At 34.7% G+C, this 22,868-nt stretch overlaps 1 protein-coding gene across 3 annotated transcripts; it reads left to right on the top strand.

Moving 5' to 3' along the window:
• Positions 1-1,339: 1,339 nt before the first annotated feature.
• Positions 1,340-22,502, top strand: LOC106673848 (importin-7). Of its 3 annotated transcripts, XM_014406191.2 has the most exons (24): positions 1,340-1,544; positions 1,654-1,752; positions 8,241-8,322; positions 8,385-8,544; positions 8,609-8,767; positions 9,777-9,936; positions 10,003-10,187; positions 10,251-10,424; positions 10,500-10,645; positions 10,706-10,866; positions 10,928-11,047; positions 11,106-11,294; positions 11,397-11,534; positions 11,601-11,787; positions 11,860-11,951; positions 15,106-15,237; positions 15,295-15,387; positions 15,463-15,686; positions 15,754-15,899; positions 15,970-16,029; positions 16,104-16,213; positions 16,286-16,436; positions 16,507-16,650; positions 21,224-22,502. In XM_014406191.2, exons 2-24 carry the CDS (start codon positions 1,669-1,671, stop codon positions 21,289-21,291), a joined length of 3,165 nt encoding a protein of 1,054 aa, XP_014261677.1. In that variant the 5' UTR covers positions 1,340-1,544; positions 1,654-1,668; the 3' UTR covers positions 21,292-22,502. The 3 variants fall into 3 exon arrangements, with proteins under 3 accessions (XP_014261677.1, XP_014261678.1, XP_024084691.1); XM_014406192.2 differs by having other exon boundaries at positions 1,362-1,752; positions 9,780-9,936; XM_024228923.1 differs by having other exon boundaries at positions 1,362-1,752.
• Positions 22,503-22,868: the final 366 nt, after the last annotated feature.

Raw genomic sequence — 22,868 nt, 5'->3', positions numbered from 1 at the left:
TCAAAACCTTAAAAAATTAAATAAAATAAAAATAAATAAATATATTTTTTAAAGGCGAAAAAAAGCCACCAATGGTTTGAAGATTGCCTTGAAAATATGTTGTTAGCCAGAAATCATGGGAGCCTTTGCCCCGGCTACTTTCTACATAATATTTGAACATTAAAAGGTTATGTTTAGAAATTATGAATGAAACAAAAAATTATGAATGAATGAAACATAAGATTATGTTTTGTTTATTAGGCAGGATTAATAGAGGAAGCCAAATAATTTCTCAATATTACTAAAATTGTCACCTAGTATTGTTTTTAAACTATTTGCAAGTTTGAATCTATTTCTTAGTTCTGTGTATTTTTGCGTTATTAAAATATGTTTAACAGTGATTAATTTCTCCCCACTCTGGACACATTTGAGCAAGCTCTCAGGACATTAAGCAACCAAATGTCAATGCATGCGCCCTATCTTTATCCTCAGTCTAGCCAGCTGTTTCTTTTTTCCTAGGTTTTCATAAGGATGGCTCTTTGACAAAACCCTTAATTTCCTAAAGTTTGTCATTTTGTATGATGTTCTGCCACTTAATTTCCCATTGTGGCTATATAACTTTTTTAATAAATGAATTAAAATCTTCGTAAGGTACTTGAAATATTTTATGTACTTCTGTTTTAGCTTTCTTAGCTGATCAGTCAGCTTCTTCATTCCTGATTATGCCATTATGACCCAGGATCCGTAAGAAGCACAAAGACTGATTTTTAAATTTGTTTGCTATCGTAAGAAGAATATCTTGTACTCTAGGATTAGTCATGAAGAGGTTTCTAAGGGTGCTGATGCCAGAGAAAGATAAATAAATTAAAAAGTACAGTAATGCCGTGGAGTCACCTGAGTATAATTATATAAACAAATTACTGTAAGTCAAAACTTATATGCAGTAGAATTCATACTTACATATGTTCAAATATGTGATGTATACACTGATAGAAAATTGATAGAGAGGGAAAGAAAAAATATATATTATAGTCTATAGATTCTTGTGGGTACAATATATTGCTTAAATATTATATCAATTTCTTTGTCATAATTATCGAGCCATTTTATTGTTTTATAGTTGTTTATTATTTTTTGATACTTCACCTTTCCTTTAAATTAGGGATTCGGCGTAGTACCGCCAGGGGCGGTAGGCGTTCTCAGGACCAAGAGCAGATAAATTGGAGGAAAATTTTTGGTGAATTTTTACCTGGGCAGTTTTTCATAAACGGGCCAATTTTAACCGATCCCGGTCCGAAAAGAGGGAAGAAAACACAAAAAAAATCAGCTGCCGGGAAAAATGGGAAAAATCAGTTGTTAACAAATGTTGTTTTTTTTTAGTTCTCGCTCGATAATTTTTTAAAGTAGAATATTTTTAGAAGCCAAATCAAAATTGTAAAGTAAAGGAATAATTAAAAAAAAACAAGGTGCGAAAGTCGATCTGGTAGACTGAGAAGAGCGCGCTCGCCCCTAGGCGATTATTCCGTTTTGACTATTACATGTGATCGGTGGGAAGTGAGATTCCGGTGCGCCATTGTCTATTGACGGCTCACGTGACGTCCCTTTTACACTTATTAGTTGTCATTAGTTTTAATACCGAGGAAATTTCGTCAGTTGTCAACTTGTTTTTTATAGATCATAGCCGTTAAAATGGACACGCGGAAGTTAATCGAGGTCTTCAGGGGCACGTTGAATTCTGCACAGAGGGAAGAAGCAGAAGGACAAATCACCCAGGTACGGTCGTACGGCATGGCCGGCAGACCATTTAACCTATAAAAAAAGACTTTTTTTCTCAAATTACAGTCGTCGAGAGCGGATTTAATATTGGTTTTCATCCGGGCCGGCGGGTTTTCACAAGGAAAAAGCTTCGTCGGAGCGGATTTCCATCGGGGCCGGGCTTTAAGCCGTTCCTGGGCGCGAGGTCTCGGCCGACCGCGCTCATCGCCTCGAGATTTCTAGTTTTCACCAAAAATCCCTCCAAAAGTTTGTTCCTAGGATTTTTCAATTTTGAGACGTCTCGTGGTCCAGACTCATCCGCAATATTCCACTCCGTGAATCATTGCCAAAAATAAACTCCACATGCTCTAGCTTGTGGAATTGTGATCATGTTTCACCCGGTGATTAGTCTACTAGGGGAAATTCTGAATCTCCTGTACATTGAGACTAATCTTCAATATCTGCTAGGAGTGTCAGTCAAAAATAAACTTCACATACACTGACTTGTAGAATATGATCATGTTTTACCCATTTATTAGTCTACCAGGAGAAATACTGAATCACCCGCATGTTGAGACTGATCTTCAATATCTCCTGTGTGTTCCATGGTCAAATGTAAACTTCGCATGCACTAGCTTGTGGAATTAAGATCATGTTCCACTTGGTGATCATTCTACCTGGAGAAATCCTGAATTTCCTATTTAAGATTCTTGTACAATATTCCATTCTGTGGTTCATGTCCAAAAATAACTTTCACATGCACTGATTTGGGGAATTATGATCATGTTTCACTCGGTGATTAGCCTACCAGGGGAAATTCTGAATCCCCTGCACATTGAGACTGATCTTCAATATCTCCTTGGTGTTCCATTGTCAAAAATAAACTTCACACACACTGACTTGTGGAATTATGTACATGTTTCTCCGGGTGATGAGTCTACCAGGAGAAATACTGAATCACCTGTATGTTGAGACTCACCTTCAATATCTTCTTGGTGGTCCATGGTCTTAAGTAAACTTTGCATGCACTAGCTTTTGGAATTAAGATCATGTTCCACTTGGTGATGAGTCTACCTGGAGAAATCCTGAATTTCCTAATTGTTAAGATTCTTCTACAATATTCCGTTCGGTGGTTCATGGCCAAAAATAAATTTCGCATGCACTGATTTGGGGAATTATGATCACATTTCACTCGGTGATTAGTCTACCAGGAGAAATTCTGAATCTCCTGCACATTGAGACTGATCTTCAATATCTGCTAGGTGTGCCATTGTCAAAAATAAACTTCACATGCACTGACTTGTGGAATTATGATCATGTTTCACCCATTTATTAGTCTACCAGGAGAAATATTGAATTACCTGCATGTTGAGCATGCATCTTGAATATCTCCTTGGTGTTCCATGGTCATGAGTAAACTTCACATGCACTGACTTGTGGAATTAAGATCATGTTCCACTTGGTGATGAGTCTACCTTGAGAAATCCAGAATTTCCTAATTAAGATTCTTCTTCAATATTCCGTTCGGTAGTTCATGGCCAAAAATAAAATTCCACATGCTCTAGCTTGTGGAATTATGATCTTTTTCTCCCGGTGATTAATCTACCAGAGGCAATTCTGAATCTCCTGCACATTGAGACTGATCTTCAATATCTGCTAGGTGTACCATTGTCTAAAATAAACTTCACACGCACTGACTTGTGGAATTACGATCATGTTTCACCCATTTATTAGTCTACCAGGAGAAATACTTAATCACCTGTATGTTGAGACTCATCTTCAATATCTCCTTGGTGTTCCATGGTCATAAGTAAACTTCGCATGCACTAGCTTGTGGAATCATGATTTGGTGATGGAATTATGGTTGTTTCATCCGGTGATAAGTCTGCCATGAGAAATCCTGAAACTTCAGGCTGAGACTCTTCTGCGTTATTCCATTCGGTGGTTCATGGCCAAAACTAAATTCCACATGCTCTAGCTTGTGGAATTATGATCATTTTTCTGCCGGTGATTAGTCTACCAGGGGAAATTCTGAATCCCCCGCATGTTGAGTACCTTGTACTATATTCCACTTGGTGGTTCATGCTCAAAATAAACCCCACATGCGCTGATTTATGGAATTATGATCGGGTTTCACTTGGTGATTAGTCTACCAAGAGACATCCTGAATATCCTGCAGTTGAGACTCTTCTGCAATATTCCACTCAGTGGTTCATGGTCAAAAATAAACACATGCACTGATTTGTGGAATTATGATTATGTTTCCCTTCGGTGATTAGGCTACCAGTAGACATCCTGAATGTACTGCACATTGAGACTCTTCTGCAATATTCCACTCTGTGATTCATTGCCAAAAATAAACTTTGTGTGAACTGGCTTGTGGAATTATGATCATGTTTCACCTGGTGATCAAGCTCCTGAGAGAAATGCTGAATCTCTTTGACATACCTCTAGGAGTACCTTCTACTATATTCCACTCGGTGGTGCACGGATGCAATATCAAACGGATATCTTCAAGTTAGAAACTTGTAATCTATTCACTGTCTGTTCCAAATTCTTTTATTGTGAGAAACAACTAACTTTTTCCAAAATGGCCTTTGTTTATTGACTAATATGTAAAGGGGCAAGGACAAACCCATTGACCTGTCAGGGTGAGACAATTTCTTAATTTCTGTTTACTAATTTTTTTACATTCTTAGTCAAGAGACTTTTAAGTCTTATTTGAGAACAATCAGGCCAAGTTGTAAATCCCTGACTTATTCCCACATTCAGGACCTTATATTGATATTTAGGGGTGTTGATAGTCACATCCAGGTGGTCACATGGCCTTTTTTGTTTTCGGCTAAAAACAAGGAATATTAAAAATTTTAATATCTCAAGTACTGTTTATAAAAATTTTCATATTCAACATAAAGATTTGGTAATCTAAATTTATTTTTACTCATGTAAGGGAGAAAGAGTTTATTTTCTTAGTATAATACTAAAATAAATTTGATCAATGCTAATAAACCTTTATTTTCTGTTGGTAAAATCTTCAAAAAATATTAGATTATGATATTATTTTAATTAATTATTTATACTAATTAAGTTGAGTTGAAGAAGTTAGTGTCATAAACGGGATTGGACCCAAGACGTTCAGCTCAATACGCCGCTCCTCTTGAGCTATCGTGACTTCAATCCACTCAACTTACAACCTTTAGAATTTTACCTCTTTTTGTCATATTTTCAAATGTATTGATATTATTATTATTTTTTTTTTTTTTACTTAATATACCTCACGAGGAAAGACCTGACGTTAATCCAAACATCGGGTACCTTAATAACATTTGAGGGTCATGATTTGTCACATTCAAGTGGCCGATATGTTTTTTGTTTTTGCTCTAATAATACCTTCATCATAAATGGTCCTGAAATTTGGGCTAAAATTTAAATTTAACATTTTTATCCTTAAAAGGGTGAAAGGGCTTACTTCGTTAGTCATAGTCCAAAAATAAGGTTGGTCCTAGGAAATAATCTATTATTTCCTGTTCCCTTAAAAAAAAAAAAAAAAAAAATTTATTGATGCAAGGGAGAGAGGGCTTATTTTCGTACTATAATACTAAAATAAATTTGATGAATGCTAATAAACCTTTATTTTCTGTTGATAAAATCTTCAAATAATATTGGATTATGATTATTATTTTAATTAAGTCGTCTATTAAGACTAAATCACAATAGCACAAGTGGTTATAGCAGTGGTGTATTGAGCCGAAGGTCATGGGTTCGAATCCCGCTTGTGACACTAACTTTTTCATCTCAATCAAGATCTTACATAAAAAGAAAAAAATAATAATTAATTGGAATAAGTAATATGGTCAATTAGAAATAATAATAATATTTTCACCAACGGACCTCAGGAGGAATGAATACCGTGTTTTCATTCCAAACAAATTTATCTCTTACGAGGGTGAAGAGCTTATTTTATTATTTTCTTAGGCATAATCTCAAAATAAATTTGTTCCTAGCAAAGAAACCACTATTCCTGTTTTTAAAATTAAAATAAATAAATAAAGTGAAAAATAAAATAAATTAATATAACAATAATTTAAATAAATGAATAATAAATAAAATAAATAAATAAAACTCATAAGATGTCAATTGGAAAACCTAGAAAACCCTGACTTAACACATTCCATACTGAATATTTAATGGTGGAAATGGTGATATCTCTTCTGGTGGCCACATGGCCTTTTTGTTTTTGTTCTCAAAACGATTAACCAAAAATAACATGAAATTTTAATAAAATTGTAATCTTCATCATAAATTCAAATATCTGTGGTATTATATAACCTGAGGGGGCTGCCATTAGGCAGCAATCTCGGTAAATGACTATTGCTGATAGGTTTTATCCCTTATTGCAAAATTGAGCAGAAAATGTACTATGAATAAACAGCAATAGGCCACATACCATTTTGAAAAACAATACAACTTTGATTTAAACAATATACAAATACTAAACACTGGAAAAAAGCAAAAAACAAATGCATACGCAATTTTCTAGAAATGGTTTACATTAACAGAGACACACAGCATTAATTACAGAACAGATACAGGCAAACCAGCCATAACTATGCCAACATCATAAAGCAAATGAACTATTAAACTTTATTTTTATATTTTTTCCGTTGTTATCATCCTTAATAATTTACTTCCTTTCCAATATTGAATAAACCCCCCGAATCTCAAATCCAATCCAGAAAATCCCCATTCTCAACTTCCTTTCGAGTTAAATAAAACCGCCTATGATAAAAGAAATTTTTCCAGATTTAACGCATTCCCCACCCTGCCCAAATTGTATAAAAACAGCAGAATACAAATTCACGTTTCCCAAAAATTTCATGATAAACCAATATGACACCACAAGAATAGCACCACACTTTGTGTAAGTATGAAATACTTGGTGCAAAATTTATATTTACATCTGTATTGTTCAACATACATAAAGGTCGAAACGTCGATAAAAAGGTGTTTTTCTAAAATTCTTCGTTTTTGACCGCTACTCAAGACTTCAATAAATTATTGAACAACTGGTCACTAAAAAAACACAAATTATTATAATCTTAATAAAATCAAAAGTACTAAAACCTCAAGAGTATTTTTTCCCTTGAAAAATATTAGAGACATGTCAGCATTCTTGCTAATGTGTTATAGGGGTAGATAAAACAAAACTGAGCTAATTTAAATAATTTTTTAAAATACGATTTTCTCCCTTTGTTGTGCATATTGAGTGTATTATACAGGGTGTATCAATTTCTATAGTTCACCCATTTAATTCAGAAACGATTAACTTTAGAAGCACACAAGAATGGCACACTTACGCAGATAACAAACACTTTGAGCCCTGAAGATGATCACGATAAAGAAAATGTTTTTCTAAAACCTACGTCACACCAGACCGCATCTCACGATTTCTGAATAATTATGGACTAATGGTCACTAATCACACATTTTAGCCCCAAATAAATTTTAGCTAGGAATCGCATGGTGTTAACCGATTTAATATAACTTTCTCAAGTAATGGGGAAATGACACTAACTTTATTATTTTAAGTGGGATTCCCATATTTTTATTGTACAACTCGATTCTAGAGATTATTTTATGCCACTTTTACTGAAAGGAAAATTTTGATAGGGTTGACCATTTCTGAGTTATGCCTGACGGAAGAAACATGAGGGAGGGTATGCTTTTTGTAACAAATTGGCCCTCCCCTTTATTTCGAAAATGATTAACTTTAACAAAAAGTAGAATAGAAAATAGAAATAGAAAAAAATATAATTACACCCTGTATATCACAATGAGATTATAGATGTTAATAAAATAAAAAATTACGAAAAGGAAATGATGCTTCCAGTAAAGAAAGCTAAAAAAATCCTGAAAATAGGGCAGGGGCAATTTTTTTCTCAATATGATGTTCCACTTAAAAATTTATAATTCCACTATCATTTATTGAAATTCAACATTGTTACAATATTTCAATTAATTATTCTATGCTCTTGGTTGAGATGAAAATGTTAGTGTCACAAGTGGGATTTGAACCCACACATCGCTGATCTAACCACTTCTATCATGCTGCTCTATCATGACAAAAGTGGTTTGAGCAGCGGCATATTGAGCCAAAGGTCGTCGGTTCAGATCCCGCTCATGACACTAACTTTTTTGCTTCAACCAAGACCTTAGATAAAAATAATGATTGAAATAATTTTAGTCAATTATGACCTCTAAAGATGATTATTACAATAAAGAGCATAAACATTAGCTGATTTCTCATGGCATATGTCCACAAAGTGCAGCGCATGGTTTTGTGACCACATTTGTAATATGTATAGGGTACAAATAAAATAATAAAAAGGGTTGGTCAGTTTAATTTATGTGAGGATAATTTACTGAAATATTCTGTTGCAAAATGAATTAATATATAAAAATTATACAGTAATACACACAAATTAAAATTGTCTTAATTGTTTCAGATGAAAAAAATTATTGGTTTTGGACCCACATTGTTACAAATGGTAATGATGTCAGATGTTGACATGCCTGTAAGACAAGCCGGTTAGTTGAGAAAATTTATAAAAGTATTTGAACTTGGATTGATCTGGACTTAAAAATTCCAGGTGTGATCTATCTTAAAAGTTTGATAACTCAACACTGGTCGGATAAAGGGGCCATTGGCGACGCTAACAATCCTATGAACTTCATATTCCACGAACAAGACCGATCCATGATAAGAGACTCAATCGTAGACGCTATCGTTCACGCTCCTGAGCTAATTCAGTAATATCACGATTGCTAATAACCTAACAGGTCAAATATAATCGATTTGGTTTTTATTCTAAAGAGTTCAACTGGCAGTGTGCATTCATACGATGGTGAAACACGACTTTCCAGAAAGGTGGACCCAGATTGTAGATAAGATCAGCATTTATCTTCAAAATCCCGAGTCAGCAGGATGGGGTGGTGCTCTACTCTGCCTCTATCAACTCGTCAAAAACTTCGAGTGAGAATTACTGGTTTATTTAATTTAAATAATTAAATTTGTTAACTTAAATTTAAAAAATGCAAGATCTCAATGTTATTGTGTACTGTGATGACCATCGTGCTGAATGTTCCTTACTCCAACGTTTAGTTAGTTATCCTATCACCTTCTGCCAACTTGAAACATAAAATAATTAATTTTTACAGTCCATAATTTTTTGTTGCATGCTCTGGACATTGATCATATTGAAATTAAAGTCGTGCAGGGTTAATACAACCATAAATTTATAAATATAATTACAATTAATTAAGGTTTTTTAGTTGAGATAAAAAGTCAATGGCACGAGCGGGATTCAAACCCACAATATTTGGCTAGATACGCTGCTGCTCTACCACTTGAGCTATCGTGGCCCTGATCCACTCAGACACTAACTTCCCGTCTCAACCCTACGTTTTGAATTTTCCCTCCTTTTTGCCATTTTTCAGCTCAAGTGGTAGAGCAGCGGCGTATCTAGCCGAAATCATGGGTTCGAATCCTGCTCGTGCCATTGACTTTTTTATCTCAACTAAAAAACCTTAATTAATTGTATTAATTGGTCAAGTGGACCACGAAATTAGTGAATTTATAAATATAATATTTCAGTAAGATCAATTAAACAATTATTTTCTGTTACTGCGACTTGTTTTAAAAATAAAGTGAATGACTTTGAGGGAAAATGCTCCTCAAAAACAGTAAGTTAAATCATGTTTGAGTATATGTAAGACCATGAATGTCAATTGGTTTACAAAAGAAACTGACATTTCTTATAATTGAGTAGTGGTTCTTTAAAGTGCCTTGAATGGTTTAAAATTGAGTAATTTTTTTACAATTCAAAATTTTTTTTGTTATTTATGTATAGATTAACATTATTTTTTAAGTATACAGGAATTTCCTTTTGTTCATGTTTTTTTCTACTGTTTTGTAACTAACATTTACTAATAAAATTATTTAATTGTAATCTGTTAACATTGATCAAGCTCAATTATCCCAGCAGATATCGAAAAGCCCAGGAACGCGGACCGTTGAACGACGCCATGAATCTCCTCTTACCACTTATAAACGAGCTATGCATCCGACTTTTACCTGACGATTCGGAACAGTCGGTAGCCTTACAGAAGCAAATTCTGAAAATATACTTTGCCCTTACGCAGGTAATTGGTTTGATTTTAATTTGAACATTATGCGGTTCGTCGGCTAAGGTTTACTTTTAATTCTAGTACGTCCTACCTTTGAACCTTATTACGAGAGAAATGTTCGCCCAGTGGATGGAAATTCTGAGGCAGATAATAGACAGGCCGGTTCCTGAACAAACCCTCCTCATCGATGAAGACGAACGACCCGACCTTCCATGGTGGAAGTGTAAAAAATGGGCTTTACACATTATACACAGAATGTTCGAAAGGTAATTTCTTTGTGTGAATTTATGACTTATATTTAAAAAAAATCTAAAATTTCAATTTGACAGGTACGGTTGCCCAGGAAGTGTTGAAAAGGAATACAAAGAATTTGCGGAATGGTTCTTGAAGACGTTCTCATGCGGGATTTTAGAAGTTCTGCTTAAAATATTAGCCCAGTATACAAGGAAAATTTATATACCACCGAGAGTAGTCCAGCTGTCGCTTAACTACATCACACTCGCGTAAGATTTTCTGTTAATTTAAATACATCGGAATGTAAACTGTTTGTTACGTTTATAATTAACGCTTGATTTCAGTGTAAATCATGCTCATTCTTGGAAATTTCTTAAAGAGCACATGTTTCCAATAATTCAAGATGTAATTTTCCCTTTACTGTCTTATTCACAAACAGACGAGGAGCTTTGGGAGTCAGATCCACAAGAATACATTAGAGTCAAATTTGGTAAATTCGATTGCTGTTGGACGTTGTTGGATTGTGCGATAATGATTTTTTTCCCCACAGACATTTTCGAAGATTTTGTCTCTCCTGTTAACGCCGCTGCATCCCTCCTTATTGCCTCATGTAAAAAGAGGAAAAACATGTTAGAAAGGACTATGCAATTAATCTTGGAAGTATTAAATTCAGACACCGGGCCTCGGCAAAGAGATGGCGCACTTCACATGGTAAAGTTATTATAAAATCATTGTTTAAAATAAATAACTTTTACTCACTCTAATAATACAGGTGGGCACATTGGCGTCAATTTTATTCAAAAAGAAGCCCTATAAAGAACAAATGGAACAAATGATTGTTAGATACGTATATCCTGAATTTCAAAGTCCTTATGGCCATATGAGAGCAAGGGTGAGAAGAATAAAAAAAAATCTTGTCTTTTATGTCTTTTTAACTTATAATTTTTTAGGCTTGTTGGGTTATTCATTCCTGTGACGAGTTGAAATTTAGGTCTGATGAAAATCTCGCGACTGCTGTTACTTTTGTGACAAATGCTTTGCTTACTGACAGAGACCTTCCGGTCAAAGTCGAGGCTGCCATCGCGATTCAGATGTTGCTGTCCGAACAGGAGAAAGTTGAGACAATCCTGCGACCTCAGGTAATTTTTTTTTAATACCCTGATCAAATAACTAAAAATAAAAATTGGTGTTTGAAATTACGAGTCGATACAATTTTTATTGATTCTCTGTTTAAATTTTAGGTTAACATGCTCGCTTTAGAACTACTTAATTTAATCCGTGAAACCGAGAATGATGAGCTTTCATCAGTATTACAAAAATTTGTGACCACGTATCCTGAGGAAATTGCGAAAATCGCCGTTGAAATGTGTCAACACTTGGTACGATATAAGATTTATTTAATCTCATATCGAATAATAGAAATAATTTCAAACTTTTTTTTTTAGGCACAATCATTCAAGATTGTTGTTGACACCGACGAAGGTTCAGATGAAAAAGCGATAACCGCCATGGGCCTCCTGAACACGATCGAATCGATTATTTCAATGCTGGAAGATTATCCGGCGATCCTGGCACATGTACAATCAACGGTACTTTTTGTCGTCGGCCACATTTTTACAGGAAATCTTATGGGTAAGTTTTCTGCCAGTATTACAACCGCAGTAAATTTTTACAAACCTTAAATATTTTTTTTCCTCTTTTAAGAATTCTATGAAGAAGCTATGTCCTTGGTCTATGACCTCACAACAAAATCTATATCAGAAGATATGTGGAAAGTCTTTGAACATATGTATAGAGTAAGTTGCAATATTATTTTATTCACTTCAATTGAATTAATTTAATTGAATCAATTATTTGAATTAAAGTAATTCTTAACATATTCGTAATGGCTGTTTTTCTGGAACGATGCGTCTTTTCTAGAAAAACCCACTTTTGAAGCACGTTGCAGGGTGTTTATTTTTGGAATTGAATCAAATGTGTCACAGACCTTTAGGCGTAGTACGCACTGGGATTCTTTGAGTCGACTCTTGTAATCTCCGGATAGTCTCGGCTGTGTCTAGCCTGAATCCGGGCTGCCCCGACTCATTGTTGCGATGAATCTGGTGTGCGGTCATCCCTAACCATCCCTAGCATTTTCGGGCTCTTTTGAATCCCATCCGATGTGGGATTCTTTGTCTCAATGTTGCACATTTGCCAGTGCGGTCGTGAATTGGAACAAGCGCTCTTGCTTCATTTGTTTAGTTGACATTGTAGTGAGTGTTTTCTTGAAGATTTTGACGGTTTCTTGTATAAAGATATGTTGTGGAGTACCAATTTGACATTACAGTCTATCGAAGACATGGATTCCCATTGGTGTTTGTGGGATGTATCATTGGGAATTGAAAAGCCAAACATTGAACAGTTTAGCCCAAAAATTCAGTGTTTCCGTTGCCGAAATTGAAAAAAAAAAAAAAAATAATAATAATACACACTTTAAAAGGACAGTTCCGTCGGGAACATAAAAAATCAATCGGGGACATCCCAAAAAATTTCTGAACCCTGTGCCATCATTTAATCTCAACGTGTCCCAAAGGTTTTTCCCGTGCTGATTCCCCCCGTGAAATATTTGTCGAACCTACCATCTTTTTGGGCGTTTTGAATGCACCTCTGATTGGATTTACTACGTACAATGCAAAAAAGAGCAAGGGAAATTCCTTTAAGAGCTAGTTCCTCCGTCATTTTCGCAGGCACTGATGAATGTGAACTGAATCTTGATCCTGAAACTGGTCTTTGTCGCCGGCTACAATGAATCTACGCAGCCCCGACTCTGCCCCGCAACATGAATCGATTAAAAGAATCTAAGTGCGTACTAAGCTTTAGTATAGCTTTGGCAATGTTACTGTTATGGTTACGGTTGTTAAGCTCTGTTCACGGTTGAGTAGTCAACACTAAAGGTGGCCATTCACGATCGCTCCAAGCAGTCCAAACGGAGCGACGCCGATCCAAAAACCACGTCAATGGCAAAACTGAACTGGGTGCCCGGCTGTGCCGAATATTCGACCAGTCCAAACTCCATCGCGCCACTCCAAATATCTACGGCGTGATGACGGCATGGCGCATTCGTGCATGGGAAAACCTGGTGTGGAGGGTGGGGATTTTGGCGCACTGGCCTGGTCGTGAATGGGAAAACCCTAATTTTTTTTGGCGCAGTCTCCGTCTTTCTGTCACTGAGCAAACATCTCCGTCGTACATTCTCAAAAAGTCAAAAAGTTTATTCTTTATTGGTAATGACATCCAATCGAGATTTTATTGTTGAGGTGATTGAATTGTATGAAAGTTTACCATGTTTATGAAAGTGGTGGACAATGATTATATTACCACGATAGAAATAAAAGAAATTCGATCCTCAACCAGTTGGTCGACGTTTTCAAAACAAAGGATACAAATGCAATGAGAGATGCGGTATTGATAACCCCTAACAATGATCAGAAATCGTAGTAGAGAACTTAAGTTCTTTGTAGTTCATCCCTGTAGCGAGAAATCGTAATGTGGTTGCCAACCTTTCATGTAGTGATGATTTCTCTCATGACTGTCTTTTGTTTTCTAATCAAGGGGGTAACAAGCTGGAGTAAATATAAATAAGACGTTAATCTTTTTTTTGTAAGGTTTTGGTTGAAATGAAAAAATAGTGTCATGAGGGGATTCGAATCCACGACATTCGGCTAAATACGCCGCTGCGCTAACCACTTGAGCTATACTGACTTCGATAGTTCGATCCACTCGGACACCAACTCCCCATCTCAACCTACAACCTTTCGAATTTTCTCTCTTTTTGCCATTTTTTGGTTTCGGAGAGGATTGAAGTATTTAGCCGAAGGCCATGGCTTCAGATTTAAGTAAGTAATTTGGTCAATAGAACACTAAATATAATGAATAAATAAGATGTTTCATCCATCCTTAAATAGTTCCTCCAATCAGCGGGTTCAAGGGAAAGATCTTTCATCAAATTGATGTGGGTATTACGGCTTCTGTTCAGAGCCACTTCTTACACCATTTCCTCTTCGATTTTTTGCTTGTAATATGTAAATAAACGGAAGAGTAGCACAAGAGATCGTCATCCATTTTGAGAAGGTAATTGACTGGTTGACATTCGGAGCGACTGGCTGTGGAACGGTCGTGAATGCCCCTCAAATTTCAGGCAGTCCAAATGGAGCTGTACGGCTGGGTGCGGTTCCATTTGGAGTGATCGTGAATGGCCACCTTAAGATCTGCAATTTTTACTGTTGTCTTATGTGAATTTTTTTCAATCAACGTTTTGAATTGGTTGTTGTTCACAACAGAAGGCCTACCTGACCTTTCCTGTCTTCAAGATTGAAAACTCTGAAACCATCGCTCTCCCAAAATGCATTGATGTTTTGTGCGATTTGTGCCGCATATCACTCAAGTTTAAATTTGTACAAACAACTTTGACGACAATCCTAGTACATATTTAATTCCGTAGGTTCTCATTCTTATAAAATTCAATATAAACTTAAATGTTTTACATGAAAGTAACAGTTAAAAGTATTTATTATAATCCATAAATTAGATTTAAGGAATTAGTTGGTTTATACAACAAGCACCTGCTAAAATAAAACATTTTCAGAACCTGCATTCATTTTATACTACTAATAGTCAAGCGCCATACTTTCTCCTCTCTCTGTCATCTCACCAAGGCTAGAGGCTGGAAAGTTGCATGATCGCAAATCCAGGAGATGGTGTTTTTTTTTCTTTTTTACCATCTATCCTATTCTCTTCTGCCCATCGTGGGGTGCTATCACTACTCTGATGCTGTCCCTCTTTACCAACATAAATTACAAACTTACAAATTATCTTAAAACTAGGAATTGCAACTTAAAAAAAATTCTTTGCATGATTTTTTTCTACTCGAATAAGTTTTTGTATGATTAATGTCAAAATAATTTTGTTTAGGTGTTTGAAGAAAATGGTCTCGATTATTTTACTGATATGATGCCTGCTCTTCATAATTATGTTACTGTCGATACTCCAGCATTTCTCTCTAATCAGGATCGTCTCTTGGCCATGTACAAAATGTGCAAAGCCGTAAGTAACACTGTTACACGACAATCATAAAGGTATTAAAATTTCTCTTTTCAATAGGTGCTGACGGCCGACACCGGTGAAGATCCAGAATGCCATGCGGCTAAACTATTAGAAGTTATTATTTTACAATGCAAAGGGCAAATTGATCAGGTATAAATCTTTTGAAATTTTCTTTTTTTCTTTCTTCAGTTACTTTTAGAGTTAATATTTAATTTACGATTACAGTGTATATCGCCTTTTATTGAATTAGTATTAGAACGTCTGACAAAGGAAGTGAAGACGTCAGAATTAAGAGCCATGTGCTTGCAAGTTGTAATCGCTGCGCTTTATTACAACCCGGAACTTTGGTTGAAGACGATGGGCGAAATCCAACTCTCCGTCTCGCCTGGTGTCTCGATTAGCGAGCAGTTCATAACACAGTGGATACACGATGCAGACTGCTTTCTCGGGTAAGACTTATTAAGCTGTATTTAATTTCCCGCTGCGTGGATTTTTCAACGAAGGACTTGTTTTCAGCCTGCACGATAGGAAATTATGTGTGCTTGGATTAAGTACTTTGATGGCGATGGGCTCAAAAGGGCCATTGGCTGTGAACGACTGTGCTCCTAGGATAATCCCTTGTCTAATTTTAGTTTTCGAAGGCCTCAAACAAGCTTATGCAGGTGATAATTGTTACCAAATATTAGATTTTTTTTTGGTGAAGTTATTACAATTTTATATTTAAACTTTTAGCAAAAGCACAGGAAAATCAAGAAGAAGAGTCAGAACAAGAAGGTTCAGAAGATGAAGAAAGTACGTTTTTAATGAATTTCTGTTAATGAATATTCTCATATTATTAGATTTTTATTAATTAATATTTTGTTTAGTTCTTTCCTCTGATGAAGATGAAGTGCTTCCTTCATATCTTGAATCGCTGAATAATAAAGTAAACAAAGGAAAAAATTCAATGGTGTTCTCGGTTTCAGCCTCCATGCAGGTAAAATTTAAAATTAAAAAAAAAAGAAGCTTTTTTACAATTTTACGAACAATTTTTTTTTTTTAATTTTAGGATGGCAATGATGACGATGATGATGATGACGATGATGAAGATGATGAGGATTATGAGGTAGATGACACCGGACTAGAAGCATACACCACCCCTCTTGATGAAGAGGATACCGAGATCGATGAATATGTCGTATTTAAGGAAGTCCTCCAAAGTAAGCGAGTTGATTTTTTTCCCTAACAAGGCTTTTTTTTTGTTTAATTTTAAAAAATTTTCACTTGCAGCACTCGAAGGCGCTGACCCATTATGGTACAATGCCTTAACATCAAATCTAACCCCCGAACAACGTAACGCACTTGTGGAAGTTCTAGTCCTTGCCGACCAAAGGAAAGCCGCGGCAGAAAGTAAAAAGATCGAGCAGCGTGGAGGTAAATTATAATAGTTTTTTAAAATTAATTAATTTTTTTAATCCTTCCATTCGTGAACTAATAGTCCAATAGTTCTTTTTTTGCTTTATTTCTCCTTCTATGATTAGTTTTTGAAAAGGTTTTTTTAAACCCTAAGGGTGTCCAATTTTCAATCATTTACACTAAAAAATCTAGTTTAATAAAAATAAATTAATTAAAAAAAATATACAACTAAAAATATGAAAATAAAATAAAATAGTTCAAAATTGCATATTCGAACAATGCAGTTTTCATTCTAGTTTAATAGTATGACTGACTTTGGTCCTAGAGCAATGGTCGGCAAGCTCGTCATGCAAAAGAGCCAAATATAAACAAAAATACGAAATTGAAGTTTATTCAGAGCCATTTTTTAAACTTAAGCTTTGCTTTAGTAGACATATTTATGGAAATAATTGGAATTAAAATTACACTCTCGAGCTTGCCTTTGCTGAATATGTCTTAACGGTACATTAAATAAAACTTGGTATCATTCTTATATAAAGATAATATTTACAAAAAATATAAAGGTATCCTTTAAAAAAATTACAAATATTCCACTAACATGTACAATGGCCGCCTTGCATTTCCCTGGAAAGTACAGGTCAGGTTTGTAAGTTGTTTTTAATTTTAGGCACGATTCCAAGTTCTCATCATAAGCCGATTTCTTAATCTACTCTTGATAAAGTTCATGCTTGAAAATGATTGTTTTGCATAAATGTGTAAACCCAAATAAGGAAAGAACAGCAAACGCTAGTTTCTTCAGTTGAACATCATCATCCAGGTGTTAAAAATCAACATATCTTCCCTTGCCAGATCTTTCAAAGCAGACCATTTGTACTGTAAACTTAATTCACATTTATTTTTCACCAATAGCTGTAAATCGGTTTAAAGACGCTTCGAATTTTGAGCTCCAAAATTCATTGTTTTTTAAATTACAAAGCTGCCAATATCAATATTATAAAGAGCAAAAAAAATTTTTTAAACAAAGGCTAGCGTCGCTTTGTTGTTCCTAAAGCCTGACCAGTCACCTGCTGAGCAAATTTCTTCAGGAAATGTCTGAGCACATAGTGCTTCCTGATGAATAATACATGATTAATTTTTTCTTTATAAATAGCGACAATCCCATTTCTTGCACCTGTAATACTTTTCACTCCGTGTCTGCACTAAACATTTAGTGAAAGAGCCGCTGCTAAGAAGTCAAAGAGCCGCGGTTTGCCGACCACTGCTCTAGCCCAATAGAAGCTTTATTTTCGGAGAGGATAGCCAGAGGCAGTCCACTTTGCGAGAAGGAAGAATCGGAAAAATAAAAGAAAGAAAAAGAACCCTCACTGATTATAGTATAATATTAACCAAAAAGAAAAACAAAATTGAATTGAACCAGATTGAATTTAAAATTAAATAGATCTATTTCAAATTATAAATATTTGTGACCATACCAATTAAGAAAACCTCCACACAATACCGGTCAATGTTTCTTAACGGGGGCTGGAATCACACTCTAACTAAAAAGATATTAGATACTACTAAAGTATCGACAGAAATTATTTGATACTAACGAGTACTTACTCATTACGTTTATTCATAATCAACCTACTATTGTGGACTTCAGTTAAAATAATCAAGAAATTGCATTTTTTTATTGTTTAGTATTTTTTAATACAGTGGGTCATCTTTTTCTTAAAATCCACGGTTCGTAGCAATTATTATCCAAAGGTTGAAAAATCCTAAGTTCTCCGTGGTTGAAATATTTTATTTAATAGTTATTCAGATATCGTGAGATGCGGTCGGGTGTGATGTAGGTTTCAGAAAAACATTTTCTTTATTGTGCCAACGTTTCGATCATTTATTGAGATCATCTTCAGGGCTCAAACTGTTTGTCTTCTGTGTAATTGTGCCATCCTTGTGTGTCATGTTGAGAGTGCACGACACGCAAGGATGGCACAATTACACAGAAGACCAACACTTTGAGCCCTGAAGATGATCTCAATAAAAGATCGAAACGTTGGCACGATAAAGAAAATGTTTTTCTGAAACCTACATCACACCCGACCGCATCTCACGATATCTGAATAACTATCGATTAACGGTCACTAATCTCTACACATTTTATTTAATTATTACATGGATGTTTCAGGCTTACAACCTACCACCATCAGAACCTAAATGTGGAAAACATGGTACAATTGCCATTCAAAGATACATAAGTAATTTACAATTAAAAAAAAAATATATATACCTGGACTATGCCATAGATAAATATATATTTCCACCCCATTTTGAGGGGGATGTTGTCAAAATGGTTTTAAAAACTGTAATAACAACAATAATTTTATTTTAGTCCCACCATGGGTACAACACGTGATAATGAAATTCTTTTTATATATACCCTCGGCCACTATCCCAAAATATACAGGGTGGCCCTAATCGATTCAGCTACACTTCCAGATCTTATAGGAAATTGAACGCTGAGTAAAAAAAGAATGAACCTGTGTCTGCACACCCTTCAGTTTTGAGCTACAGGCAAAAAACCATCAAAAACCACGTTTTTTGACCTTATTCGTGATATTGTTAGTAAACAGTTAGCCTGACCATAAAACAGCTTGAAACAACATCTGTAGAGGATTAATTTCTGCGTCGAATGAGATTAAAACCAGCCTGATCGGCCAAAAATTTCATTTTGGCGATTTTTCAAAGTTAGGAGGTGATGGGTTCAAAATTCACCATTTCTGACATTTTTATCGAAAATTCACAACTTGAACACCCTATCAGAAAATTCTCCGTTACAAACCTCATTTGTTGGTGATCGAATTCTCCGTCACATTAGACCAACCCCTGTCCGATTCATGAAACATTCGAATTTTAGCTAATTTACTGCTTTTCACCGAAATCGAATGTTACTGTTTTCTGATGGGTAAGCCGTACAGATTTTTCGTACATTATTGCATTCAGTAGGGGGTACCCATCAGAAAACAGTTCAAGTTGTGAATTTTCGATAAAAATAAAAAACTTCGAAAAATTGCCAAAAATGAAATTTTTGGCCGATCAGGCTGGTTTTAATCTCATTCGATGCAGAAATTAATCTTCTACAGATGTTTTTTCAAGCTGGTTTACAGTCAGGCTAACGGTTTACTAACAATTTCACAAAAGTCCAAAAACGAGGTTTTTCATGGTTTTTTTGTCTGTAGCTTGGAACTGAAGGGTTTGTGGACACAGGTTCATAGGACCTTTTTTACTCAGCGTACAATTTCCTATAAGATCTAGAAGTGTGGCTGAATTAATTGGGGCCACCCTGTATTTTTATCTATGGTATAGTCCAGGTATATTCACTAAAAAAAAAAAAAAAAATGTAAATTACTTATGTGTGTATCTTCGGATGGCAATTGTACCATGAGGTTTTCCGTGATTATCTGATGATGGGCCCTAAGCCTGTAACGTCCATGTAATAGACAAAATTAAATAAAATAATTCAACTGCGGAGAACTCGGGATTTCTCAACCTTTGTTTGAGGTTGTAGGTATGTAGCATACCTACATAGCTACAGCAGGTATGTAGGTAGGAACAAGGAAAAGCTGTCAACACATTTCAACATAATTAATATTTCAATTTTATCGTTATCGAGTCTTTCAGAAAATTGATCAACGGGTGTTTGGTTTTCAAATGTCAAGAAATAATACTGATTAAATCTCACTATTTCCACTGTATTCACTTGAAGACAAAAACATTTTATAAGAAATTTCTGAAATTGAAAGTGTAAGGTGCGACGAGGTAAAGAATTATGAGTTATTACCAGAATTATCAGCAGTTACCAACCACCAATTAAAAATCTCGATTAACTTTGTTGACACATGCCGCTAGTAGGCGCTCTTAACAAGTAACTAGTCCACTCCCAGTTTAATGAGAGGTAAGTTTCCAACGGAAAATAACAATTTGTAGAAAAATCTATTTGAGTATATTTTCCAATACCTCAAAAAGGACTCGATACAGTACTTCTATCGAATAATAATATTCGCACGTCACTACTTGGCTCCCCTCCCACTGGCCACTCTTAAGTCAGGTCAGAAAAGTATGATCACTGACAATAGTAATAATAATAAGTTAATTAAGGTTTTTAGTTGAGATAAAAAGTCATTGTCACAAGCGAGATACGAACGCACGATCTTCGGCTAGATACGCCGCTGCTCTACCACTTGAGCTATCGTGACCTCGATCCACTCGGACATCAACTTCCCATCTCAACCCCACCTTTTCTGGGCATGGCAAAAAGGAGGGAAAATTGAAAAGGTGGGGTAGAGATGGGAAGTTGATGTCTGATTGGATCAAGGTCACGATGGCTCAAGAACAGCGGCGTATCTAGCCGAAGATCGTGGGTTCGAATCCTGCTCGTGACACTGACTTTTATCTCAACTAAAAACCTTAATTAATTGAAAGATATTAATTGGTCAAGCGACTACAAAAACTAGTGAATAATAATAAGAATGAAAAGACTTTTGAAGTGGTGGTCCCCCTTAAATTTTTTAATTGTTTGTAAAAAATATTAATTGGTGTTGTCTTTCAGGTTATAACTTTGTCACTCAGACAGTACCGACGTCATTCAATTTTGGAGGCAAGCCCTTGGGACGGTAAAGCACTGCGAGCCGCTATCATCAGCTCAAAAAACAAATACATGAATTACAAAAATATTACATTGTGAAACCAGTTTTCATTTGTTTGAAGAGAATCAAGTGTAAACAGAAACTGTTCCTTATTTTAAAAATTGATAAATGGAAAATATTTTATGTAAATATGGTAATTATTGGTAGTGTATGATTTAACGGTGGAGATTGAGGAGAAAGTGAAAAAAAATTCGGATCGAATTGTACAGATTACATGTCAATAATGTTAAGTTGAAATTAAAGATTAAAAAATAATAATAAAAAGAGTGACATGGATTTTAATTTTCATTCTATTTGTAACAATTTTGGCCACATCTTCTTTGTGTGTGTGAGTGTGTATATAGGGTCCCTTTGATCTATCTACTGTTATTTCAACTCCTCAATTCATCACAGAGTTACAAAAGAATCACTAGGCTCAAACGGTGGTTGAATATTTTTATAATAAAAGTTAAATTATTTTAATTTGCCAAAATGTAATATTGTACTCAAGTTGATCGTTTTGAACTTCCTGCAGCTGTTGACTAATGTTTAAGTTTCCAGAACCAGTCCCATAATGGAATATGTCTAAAATATAAGAGGAGTTATGAAAGGGGCATAATTTTATATTATGTTTTTAATTATTTAGGTATTACATAGCTATTGTTTCTTTTTAGATTTTTTTCTATAAACTTTTCTATTTTATTATAACTGAAGAAATACTTTTTAAATTCCTGTCATGTACAACTAGTTCATCCTGAAAAAATTACATTTTCCATAACTTTCTTATATTTTTATTAAAAAATAAGCTGTGTTATTCCAATTTTTTTTTGACAAAATGCTTAATTGCAAATACACATTAAACAATTTAATTTTGCTACATTAATGTTGACGTGCCATTTATCACAAAACTCAAATGGTTAAATGACCACATAACTTCAATATTTAAAATGGCAACGTTTTTAGTTTTTCTTTTTTAAATATATTTATATATATTGCTCGCAGTACATAGTTTAATGTGATGTTATTTATTAAGTGCCTTCCATTTTTTAATGGTATGACGTATTATTTAAAAAAAAGGGATGTTTAAAACTCTACAATGTACATGTTACCGCATTTAAGCCCATTTTGATGTATTTCGTCGTAATAAGTAAATGTAAACCGATGAGCTTTTATTTTTATTTGTATGTAATTTAATGTTTACCCAAAAAAATGATTTTTTTTGTTATACTAGAATACTGGTTGAACTGAGAATAAAAACTGTTAAAAAGTTAATTGAAAATTGTTTAAAAAGTTAATCTTTTCAAATTGTTTAAAAAGTTAATCTTAATTATTTATCAACTTTTTAAAGTATAGCTTGCAAAGAAATGGATGACTTTTTTTTTTAAATTAGAAATTCCTACATGAATCAATCCTTACTTTTAATTATAAAAATCTATCTTTCGAATAAATTTCAAAACATTGGGTTTCCATTTCACGAAAATCACTTGTACAACTGTTTCGCGAATATCTGAGTATCGTATCCTAGCCGGGTACGAGGATGTTTCAGGGTGAGCTGACAGGCTGTCAGTT

The sequence above is a fragment of the Cimex lectularius genome, unplaced genomic scaffold (genome assembly GCF_000648675.2).
Source record: "Cimex lectularius strain Harlan isolate CLEC.00 unplaced genomic scaffold, Clec_2.1 scaffold12, whole genome shotgun sequence".
NCBI classification, from domain to species: Eukaryota; Metazoa; Arthropoda; class Insecta; order Hemiptera; family Cimicidae; genus Cimex; species Cimex lectularius.
Note: the sequence above shows the minus strand (reverse complement) of the source record. Positions and strands in the feature narration are given on the sequence as shown.